At 45.1% G+C, this 11,167-nt stretch overlaps 1 protein-coding gene across 2 annotated transcripts; it reads right to left on the bottom strand.

The window, feature by feature from the left end:
• Positions 1 to 5,083: 5,083 nt before the first annotated feature.
• LOC123123789 (cyclin-dependent kinase F-3) lies at positions 5,084 to 11,167 on the bottom strand. 2 transcript variants are annotated; one of them, XM_044544406.1, is made up of 18 exons: positions 11,101 to 11,167; positions 9,707 to 10,015; positions 9,549 to 9,627; positions 9,121 to 9,189; positions 8,941 to 9,030; positions 8,453 to 8,591; positions 8,262 to 8,364; positions 8,137 to 8,189; positions 7,768 to 7,834; positions 7,544 to 7,652; positions 7,404 to 7,469; positions 7,039 to 7,107; positions 6,900 to 6,960; positions 6,709 to 6,804; positions 6,239 to 6,273; positions 6,102 to 6,147; positions 5,671 to 5,761; positions 5,084 to 5,566 (listed from the first exon to the last, which is right to left on the bottom strand). In XM_044544406.1, exons 2-18 carry the CDS (start codon positions 9,712 to 9,714, stop codon positions 5,422 to 5,424), a joined length of 1,326 nt encoding a protein of 441 aa, XP_044400341.1. In that variant the 5' UTR covers positions 9,715 to 10,015; positions 11,101 to 11,167; the 3' UTR covers positions 5,084 to 5,421. The 2 variants fall into 2 exon arrangements, with proteins under 2 accessions (XP_044400341.1, XP_044400342.1); XM_044544407.1 differs by having other exon boundaries at positions 5,671 to 5,758.

Below are 11,167 nucleotides of genomic sequence, written 5' to 3'. Positions count from 1 at the left end.
ATATATGTAGATATACTCTAAGCTTTGGTATTGAATGAAAAATTCATATGGATCATAGAAGTGCATTGAATTTTATATGAAGAGATGTCCATAGTGCGCCTGAAATATATTGGGTTGATGTGGGAAGAATTCCTCTTCTAAGAACTCCTCCGGGTATCCCTCTCGGGTAACCCTGTGCCAGGGGACGTCGTGCCCGCGAGGAACCGGGAAATCTCTCCGGACATCACGTGCGCACGGGCCTCCTAACCCCCGTGCACATGGGGCTGAGTGTTAAACCCTATGATACCCCGTGCGCACAAGGTCCCTGACCCTAGTGCCCACGAGGCCTAGGGTTTAGCTCTCGAGGTCTCATGTTTAGTGCGGTTACTAGTTGTCTTTGGAGATATCTACTACATCCATTAAGATTGGTTTCACTATCTAAACAAAATATGCTCAAGATAGAGTTTGTTGGAGGATCTCAAAGATTGACATATTTGGGCTTATATGGGTCAATGACACTTGGGAGAATAATTAAGGAGAAAATTTCAAGTTATGGTTTCAAGACAAAATAATCATGACCCCACGTGTTGTGTTTTGGTTGAGCATGTCTTGAAGCAGGCAACTAGAGTGAATAATTCATTATGCCTCTCAAGAGATTCTGATGGAGCATTTAGAAGAATAAGTGGTGACCAATATGATGTTCATGGTTAGACTTGACATGGTCATGAAAGAGCGTTTGGTGATAGAGTATTCAAGCAATGTATTGAAGCGTTTGGTCATGAAAGATTGTATCTAGATGGCCAACACACAAACACAAATATTGTACCATGTGGGATCAAGTGATCTAGTGGTGTGGTAAGTAATTGTGAATTGTGCTTTCTGAACTAACCCATGTTATGTCTTTGTTTCATGTGGGTTCGGTTTTCTCACGAGCTTGCATCAAAGATATATTTTAATTTTTAAGAATGCTCTATGGTGATGGTCATCTAGTTCAAAAGATGAGCATCCAGAGGTTATATACTTTGAAGCTTGCGGTCCACATCGTGTTAATATACATGTGAAGACGTGCTCTAGTGATGGCTTCCCTCATTGCAGTATGGGGAAGCAATTTGCGGATCTTCACCAAGTGACCGTGGTAAAAAAATGATTCCAACTTGAGGCAAGCATTAACATCATCATAATGCTCAAGGAGGAAACTGAAGAGAGAAGACTGATTGCTCGTATATATAGCCCCTCACCCCCACCTCCCGTTTGGGACACATCTGGTTGGGTTGGGTTCAGGTGGGACCCACCTGGCAGACAAACCTATGGTGGGCATCAGGGCATGATCTTGTGCTTTGCTATTGTTAGAAACAAGTGCAAGAATGAACCGGTGTCATCTTTATTGATTGAAACTTCTATTTATACAAACCCAAAGGGCACCAACGAACAGACATCTGTTCGGATAAGGCGCAAGCGATCCGTCGCTCCGGTTCAGCCACCGCCAACAGTTATTATAGGCAGAGATTAAATCTGAATTAATTAAATAAATAAATTCTCAACACTCCCCCTAATCACTGCCAATCTTTGTTGTCATACAACATCAAGTGCAAGAATGAATCGGTGTCATCTTTATTGATTGAAACCTGCTATTTATACAACCCCAAAGGGCACCAACGAACATGCATCTGTTCGGATAAGGCGCAAGCGATCCGTCGCTCCGGTTCAGCCACCGCCAACAGTTATTATAGGCATAGATTAAACCTAAATAAATTAATTCTCAACAGCTATTACTCCTACTACAAGTTCATTATCAATATTACTATCAAGAAAACAAGTGGTGATGCATTCATTATTGTTTTGTTTGAGTGTTGTTGTGCTGGGATTATTCCAGTTTGTTAGCCTTACGCACGATCCCGTATGATAAAGAATTTACAGACATGTGTGTTTGTAGCACATGTGTGGATATCTTGAACCGAATCGCATGGTTTTAGTCTTCCAATTTGGACACCATATTATGTACTAGTACATAACATTTTTTTTACGGTATGCATGTAGCACTGAATCTGTCTTGACAGGAAGAGTGAGGCAAAAGAAAATATAGTGGTAGTACATAATGCGATAAACTCGGCCGTTGCGTGGAAAAAAAAAAGTAGCATATAAATGCTCTCCCACAGCGCACGGCTAGCACAAACTCCTCGTGCATGCGTCTGTTAACGAAAAACGCGTGAGCAGTACTGTATTTGGTATGGATGTTTTCCTTTTATTTTAAATTTACTTATTAGGGTTTACTTGGTGTATGTATATAGATATGGATGTTTGTTGATTATATACTGCTCTTATTGTTTGGAACGGTTGTGGGCTGTTGCTGTCGATAAAACGGTTTCAGAAGAGTAGGTGTTGATAATCAATTCTTGGCTTGCTATCTTGGCTAATCATCATAATGACAGCGGTCCAAATCAGGTTAGTAGAAACGGAAGCTTCTGGTGGCGGCAGCAGCTGGCGACACGCCGAGTGAGCGAGCGAACGAGCGAGCTTCACTCACACTCGACGCCACTCGCTGGCACGCGTCGGGCGCCTTAACCTGGGCCTACTTAAATTTAGAATATTTTTTCATTGTTCCGTTATTAGGCATAAAGTGTAGTGGTAGTAGTACATTATCCTCAGCTCACTTCCTCTTTCTCTTGCAATTTTTTTATTAACTAATTAATTATTATTCTCAGGGATATTCCCAATTTTTTTATATATAATAAAAAGGAAAAAGAGCTTGGTGATGAACTTACGAGATACTAAAGGGCCGGGCAGCGGCACGCAACGAAATAGATATTGGTAGCGACGTGAGGGCGGGATATGGATGCGGAGATTTATATTGGCACGATCGAGTAGTAGCGCTCAGCCACATGCCCGGGGCATGCAGTAGGGTCCTCTAGTAGCGCTATGTGTAACGAACAGACACCAAAGAGATGATGATGATGACGGTCGTCGTATCTCGTTTGTTTCCCGCGGGAGTTTGCTTGGCAGTACGGTCGGTCAGTACCGGCCCGCCTATACCCAACTTCACGTTCTATTTCTCCACCATTTTTTTCTCATCGAATGGAGAACACAACTGTATAGCACTATTATATACCAGTCACACCCGTAGGAGAAATTAGAGCAACTCCAACGGGGCGACCCATTTTGTCCGCTGACGTCCGTTTGGATCCGCGCGGACACAAAAGTCGGCCTAACGCGCCGACCCAAACGGACGCGCGTCCGCCTGCCGACCCATTCCCGGCCCATTTTTTAGCCGGATTTGCATTGGCGCGGACACGAGACGGATGCGCGCGCGCCTTCTCCTCCCCGGCCCCGCTGGTCGGTGACAGCCTCCACCATTTCCCCAAAAGAAGACGCTGACGCCCGAACAACGGGCAAGGGAGTCGGCCAAGAGAAAGGGCCGGAGGCACGCGGCGGACGTGAGGGATGAAGCCATCGCGGCGGCCGCCGTCTCCGCCGCCGCGTAGCAGGAGGTCACCAACGCCCGCGTCGTGGCGGCAACGAGGGAGGCGCTCTATATGCTAGGGTTAAACCCTCGCCAGCAAGGCCTCGTCAACGCTGCCGTAGCCCCGGCCAGCACCAGCTCATCTGCATTCCCTCGGATGGTGCTGCCCGACTTGCCCCGCGCGTCGGCTTGCACCCCGATGCCCGGCTTCCACGTCTACCCGCAGGCCTCCCGCCTCTTTGGGGAGTGCTCGCCCGACGTGAGTGTGGTGGCGCCTTCCACGCTCGCACCCGCGCCCATTGATCTCAACGCCACACCGGTGGCCGATGGCTCGTCATCCGGAGGTGCGAGGAAACATGCACGGCAGATGCCAGCCGACGTGCGGGGTGGAGATCATGATCTCCAAAGGCAAAAGAAGTGGCTCTCGCGAGCATGATGACCAGGGTGGAGATCATGAAGGTGGATCTCAACACCGTGTCATCAAGGAAGAGGCCATGGTTCGAGAAGATGCAGGCCAACATGCTCAAATTCGACGAGTGATCTATGGCGGCGAGCGCCATTCTTTTTTTGTATGCCGGCAGGTGTGTTGGCATGACAATGGGGCCGCGATGGCATGGTCGAACTCAAGTCACATCTCTTTTTTGTGTGCTGGCATGTGAGCCGGCCGCTGGCGAGTGCTCCGGCATAAACTGTGTGGTGATATTTTGAAGCCGACATTGTATGCCGGCGCTGGCATGGTGGCGGCATGAGACATGGCCGCTGACATGATCTATAGCCGCGGACTTTTTTAAAAATTGTGTGCGGACATGAAATGGGTCTGTGCGTTGGGCGCATTGCGGACCCAAATCTAAAACAGGGTGGACGCCGAGCGGGCGGCCGATCCAAACGGACAAAAGGCGGACAAAAGCATCGTCCATTTGGGTCGGCCCGTTGGATTTGATCTTAATAATGTGATATTCATAGTAAATAAGCTCTTATTTTGTTGCGTGGGAAAAACAGAGGAGGAATCGTGGCATTCGCTGCCTTTAGTTTTACGCCCGTGTCACTGCCGAATTTAGTCGGTCGCCAGGGGTGCGCCTGCTCTGCTCAGCTTATCAATGGTGGTAGCGACAGCAGCTCTAGCTTAACTGCAGGAGCGGCTGGCTTGCGGTGCGACCTTGGATGGCCTGGCCAGTGGCCAGGTCAGGTCAATTCAGGCCAGCTAGGAAACAGCCAGTGCAGCGCGGACCAAGCAAGAAAGAAAGCCACGACGAAAACGGTACTAGTAGTAGCACCGCCACGCAACCTCCGGCCCTGCTCCTTGAGGTTGTCAGAACCGACCTTTACTCCTCTGCTCTCTCCTTCCTTTCCACCGTCGTCGCGTCCTGCAGGCGCCCACGCCCTGCACGGCTACACCCCCTCGTACTCCTACTACAAGCTACTAGTGTACGTCGTCACTTCACTTCAATGCCCTTGCCTTTACTCCGTGCTTCCACTGCATTCCAGCCCAACCAGTGCCATGTCCTCGTACGCCACCACCACCACGACATCAAGGCCATACAAACCTCACCATCAGAAACAAGATCACAAGAGAACGTGCAAGAATATATCATCATAAAGACCACCAAATGCAGTAATCAAAGAATCACATGCCATATGGCTTGAATCTTCATCACCATCACTCACTCACTCGTCGATATTATAAATATATATCGAGAAAAACCATGGTCGTTCGTACAAAACTGTTTGTATGTATGTACAGAGTAACAGAATCTCAGACACCATGAGGAACTGTCAACCTACCACGAATATGTATGTACATTTTTTTTGGGTCTGCTGCTGCTGCTGCTGCTTGCTGTCGACGCCTCGCCACGGCGTCTTATTGTCCGAGTCTAGCACTCGTATAAAAAATAACTCCACGCACCCAGCCCACGCTGGATCATGATAATGATGATCGGCTGCTGCTCTTGTTAAACCCGGGGGGATCATCATTATTCAGTCGTCGGTCAGAAGAAATTGACCTGCCGGATGGGCGCCGGCGCCAGCGACCGCTTCTCCATGAGGTTAGGCTGCAGAGGGAACAGCCCGAACGGAGAAGAGCCCGGGAATCCTCCTCCTCCTCCTCCGGCAGCTGGCAGCGTGGCGGCTTGGCTGAGTAAAGCAAGAAACAATGGAGGCAATGATGAGTGGAGTGGCCATGGAATCTGGTCAGTTCCTAGTACGCATTTGTGGATTTAGATATGTGAGCTGCTTACCTGTCAACCATGTACGCCTGTTGCCAGGATGGCATGGCCGGGGCTTCCCCCAAGGGGCGATGCGATGATGCCATGAGTGGCCACAGCCCTGCTTTCACAAAACAAACAACCCACGTCTCAGCAACACGGAACCATGATTGATTCTATCATAGCAATGATTACAAAGCATCTAAACATTTCATGAAAGTTTGATTAGTTTAGTCAAGTGTGTATATATGACTTTGGCTGTTTCTTATAATGAGAAATCAAAAAGATTAGTTACTGAATCTGAAATTCCTATTCATATTGTTTACACTTATATCTGTGTGAAGTGGTTCACAAATATTCAATAGATGATGCACTTGGTTGTGGTACCCTATGCATATATTTGTACGCAACAGATAGAAAACACTTCTAAAATCAAGATTTAATAACAGAGGAAAACCATGTACCTGGCTGTACAGGAGGATTCCCATAACCTGGGTATAGAAGATTTTCCTGCATGTTAGGACAACAAAAGTTTAGCTTGCTTAAATACTCGATTTTCACTCGAATATGTAACTCCCATGTCACAAAGAGTAACTCTCACCTCTTCTCTATGTTCTGGAACATGCTTACCAAGATCTACAAGGAAGGAAAACAATATAGAAGATAAGTCAGAGGAAACAACACATTAAGCACATGATAATTTTTTTAGCTTTGAAAAGAAAAATCTGTCGAATGAATGCATTTAAGCTGTTTCAACATCAATTTGTTTATATCTCACGGCATTAACAGAACATATTCACTGCCCTCACAGAACATGAGTTAGTCCAGCATAATATCTTATCCCGTTTTGCTGTACAGAAACTCTTAAGCCAGTAATCATCATGTTCTGACTAGTAGTATAACACATTTGTTTCCAGCTAATACAATACGGTTTCACCTATTAACACCCAAGAGCAACACTACAGGAGTGCAGGTTAAGGTATTCCTTCCAAGTTTCATGTGCAGGTTCAATATGACCGGTTACTGTTTTCGAACAATGGTACACACAAGATAATAACCCAAGGAATTCACCTGATACAGAGCTTGGCTTTAGGCTGAGAGTTAGATCAAGGTCATCAGATTCTTTACCAAAACACCAAAGGTCCAGTTCCAACCTTGGTGTTGCTCCTACAAAAGGAAGTGGGAGCTCGATCAGAAAAACCATAATGTAATAGATTTTCGTACTAACTTCCTAGCAAACGAATTGTGATTAGATAACTCACTAGGCTCATTCATCTTTGAGTAGGAAGCATCCTGGAGAGGTCTTGGTACCCACTTGCGCACCTAGACCACTCAAAAGTCTAAGGTACAGAGAAAAGCAAAGCAAAGTACCCGTAGACAACTCAATGTGGAGATAATTACATTAAAGAATGGATGTTGTAGTGCTTGCTCAGCAGTTGGCCTTCTTCGTGGATCCCAAGAGCAAAGTTGCTATTAAAATGATGAGAAAAGAGTAGCAGGTTAATGAGGAAAATTATTACCACATAAATAACATCAAGGACAAAAGCTGGATTATTCACAGCATTCAAACTCATAGCTATCACAATCTATGTAACAATGCAATATAGATTACAGAGAAACATCATGACAGAAGTCTTAGTACTGATACTTATACGCCAGGTGTAAGTAGAATGAACGGACATCAACTGGGGCATCTACAATTTTACACGCGCAAAGGACAACTTTGCCCCAAGACCAGGAAAAAAAACAGTGGTTCTTTGCCATACCTTGATCAAGTCTAAAGCTTCCAGGGAAGCATTAGGAATAAGCTCCCACAGATTTCTTGGCGGAATCTTTGGAACAGATGATAAGTATTAGTGCCACAAAAGCATTTCATCCAATGAATGTAGACAGAACTCATTTTCACCTGAAAAAACTGGAAGCTACTTGAACGAGGCAGGTTCATTCCCTCTGGCCAGAGGGAGTGATCTGGGGTCCCAAGCACAGCGCATATCTTGTATAGCTGATCTGTCTCACTATGATAAAATAAAATATTAGAAAGGTAGAGCGATAGAGGTCAGTGTAATATAAAGAGAGATACAAGTAATCTGGTCTGGATTTATGCTATGAAAAGTAGAGGTCAATACATACGTTTCACCAGGAAAAAGTGGAGACAGTGTAAAAAGCTCAGCCAGAATTGCACCAATGGCCCACATGTCTGTGAAAGAACACATTTATTATTAATGACGATATCATTCAGGCACAAAGGCTCATAAGGGGAAGCGATAATGACAGTATGGCACAAGAAGATTAAACGAACAAATGATCTCATATGCAGAAATTTGACAAGGTGTCATTTATTTCTCGTGTTAGATGGAATTTACTATGTGTTAAGACACTTAGAAAGTGAGAAAGAATCAACAAAATATAAGCAGTATGTGTAAATAAATGAAAATAATCTACAGTATAAACAGAATCCTTTTTATGCATAGAAACTTAAACCAATGACAGAAACATCACCTATAGAAGGTGTGTAAGCTGAAGCTTGCAGCAGCACCTCTGGAGCCCGGTACCTTGAAAATAAGAGGTAAGGTTTAGGTGCAAACCCAATACAGTAACATGGCCTTTTCATACAAGAAACTCACCATCTGGTAGAGACATAATCTGTGTAAGGAGGACTGGAACATACTTCTCTTGCCAACCCAAAGTCGGCAATTTTAACAATACCATTTGTCACCAGAAGATTTTCTGAAAGAACAGAATTAGCCTTAGATTATAGTCACTTTACTGGTATAGAGGCAGCATTATTCAAACAGAATATAGTCCACCGAATTACCAGGTTTCAGGTCACGATGAAAATATCCATTATTATGCATGTACACAAGGCCTTGCAGTATTTGGAGCATAAACGTCCGTATCTCTTCTTCAGAGAAAGGAGCACTCCTTTCCCTTATAACATCGTATAAATTACAGTCCTGTAAAGGATAAATCAGTTACATTTTAGTAAAAAAAGTCCAAGAGAGGAAAACAAGTTTAAAAACTTGAAAGGCCCAGCCAACATAAGATGAATTTCTCACGTACAAAATAAGAAATGTGAACCCAAGTAAATAGAGTGACGTTAATGATCCAACCAGTGAATAACATTCTTAACTAATCTAATGGCCATGCTAACGAGCATACACACTACAAGACTAGTGATTTTCGCTGAGATACATGTAGGTACAACCATATACAAGAACATAGCGGAGCGCAGATAGGAATTGCTAGTAATGTTTTGCTTCCATGAGTTAAACAGTAAAACTGGTGCCAAGAATAATGTAATACCATGTGTTCAAAAATGAAGAACAACTCATGATTTTCCATCGTCACCTCCTTCAATTGCACTATGTTAGGGTGATTTAGTTTCTGGAGGGCCTGCACAAGGATGGTTCTCCATTAACACAAAAAGCAAAACAGTGTGGTTTGATCAGATACGATGATATACCCATTACTGAGGAATATTACCTTTACTTCTCGCAGACTGATGCACTCTTCCCAGTGGTAAAACTTTCTCTTCATCTTTTTAACCGCAACCTGAATGTAGTAAAAAAATAAATTAAAATTGCTAATCTCTGATGGTTACAAGCATAAGGGGCAGTTCTTTTGGTGGCTTCTAGAATAAGCTGCAATAAGCTGCCCCCTACCCAGCTTATTTTAGAAGCCCAAACAAATTTATTTTTTTAGAAGCCTAGTAGTTAAGACTTGACTAGTAGGCTTCTAAAAAGAAAATTTTGGTGGGCTTCTAGAATAAGCTGGGTAGGGGGCAGCTTATTCTAGAAGCCCAAAAAAGCTAGCAAAAGGCCCTAAAAGTCACAGGATAGATAAAGAGAAGAAAAATGAGGCTAATATAGAATTTACAAGAGAGCAGAGTCCCTTGACAAGGATGCACTTACAATTTCATTTGTTTCTATATTGTAAGCCCTAAAAACGTTTCCACAAGTCCCATCACCAATCTCCCTTATTACTTTATACCTGCAAAAATTCAGAAGCCTCGTCAAGAACTGTTCATGCGGCGCAAAATTTATAATGGGCAAAATTAATTGCAGCTCACCTTTCCATGGTCGTTAACTTCACTGACAGAGGCTTCAGCAGGAATCACTGAACAGTAACAAAACCGAGCACTGTGGAACCCGCACCACCTTTGAAACTCATCACGGTAGTAGGTTCGCTCGTGCAGGGTTGCATAAGAAGAAGAAAGGTCCAAACGGGGGTGTCAGAGCATGAATGGTTATGCATCATTATTTGCACAACTGACATGCTTGTTGCGGCTCCAGTAAAACTCAGCAACGCATCATCCAATGCATCGGCGTGGATACGCTGAAGCCATCTTCAGATCCCCCCAGCACGTTCATCGAAAGATCTGCGAGAGATAAAAGAGCTTTTGCCTCGGTATCTGACTCTCAAGACTGAAGACAAAATTGCATCCCTTAGCGAGCAATATAACCATGCTGCCATGGATGAACAGATGCAGCTAAGAAAGTAAAGTAAATCGAGCACACAAATAAAGATACGTTCTAATGGCGGCAGTTTATCCTTTTTGGAGCCAGCAGAGTTTCTGTGTTAGATATCATCAATCACCAACAGACTTGACAGAAGCGACTAACCATTTCCCAACCAACTGAAGTCGTAACAAAGAAACACGTGATGGACGCAACAAATAAAGGATGGAACAGTGGCCACTATGAGACAAAAGTGAAACGGATCCTCGAAAAACAAATCAAACTACGCACTCATCAAAACAAAATCAACAAAATAATGGTGGAGATGACTTCCGCGCGAAGGGTACTACAAATCCACGCGCCATGAACAGTCATTCTGGCGCAGGGGGGGCCAGAGATCTACTCTGGAAGATTCGAGGAGAAGGCTACGAATTAGGTACCAACCAACACATTTAAAACAGGCAGAGCCGCGGAAGGATGATACAGACGCAGAGATATATTACCCTCTCCATAATTCGCGGCGGAATCAGTTGAATCGCAGCGAAATCCCCGAACCGAAGGCCGAGGCGGAGGGAGCCAAACGAGGCAAACTCTAACAAACCCATGGAGTAGATCACAGCGATTAAACGCCGCGGGATCGCAAACGAAAAGCTCTGGCGCGGACGCCACATTCTCCCATTCCGCACGCCATCCCGAGGATTGCAACCAGAAGGAAACACAAAAAAAAATCCCCAACTCGGCCGAAAAACCGATCTGAACTGGAGCAGCGCCAGAAATTAATCAAACCGAAACGCAACCTGCACTATTCCACCTCGATAGAGAGGATTCGCAGCGGAAACCCCTGAAAAAAATCGCGCAATCCCCGCACCCGCAGGGTAGAAACTCAATTCGCCTCGGACGATGATTCGGGGCGGAGGAACAACAACACGCGGTGGGACCTCCTAAATCACGGAGGAAGACGGCCGGGGACAGGGAAAGGAGGAGGGGGGAGGGGAGGGGAATTCACCATGATCGGCGGCAGCATTTGCGGGGGAGCCGCGGCGGAGGGAGCCTCCCGTGTGGGGATCGCGGGC

This window comes from Triticum aestivum, chromosome 5D (assembly GCF_018294505.1).
Source record: "Triticum aestivum cultivar Chinese Spring chromosome 5D, IWGSC CS RefSeq v2.1, whole genome shotgun sequence".
NCBI lineage: Eukaryota > Viridiplantae > Streptophyta > Magnoliopsida > Poales > Poaceae > Triticum > Triticum aestivum.
This window is presented reverse-complemented; position numbering and strand designations above follow the sequence as displayed.

Coding starts and splice junctions, on each gene's coding strand:
- LOC123123789 (XM_044544406.1), bottom strand. Junction 7,653..7,767: donor CCACTTTTTCCTGGTGAAAC/GTATGTATTGAC, acceptor ATTTTATCATAG/TGAGACAGATCAGCTATACA. Junction 6,805..6,899: donor CTCAAAGATGAATGAGCCTA/GTGAGTTATCTA, acceptor TTCCTTTTGTAG/GAGCAACACCAAGGTTGGAA.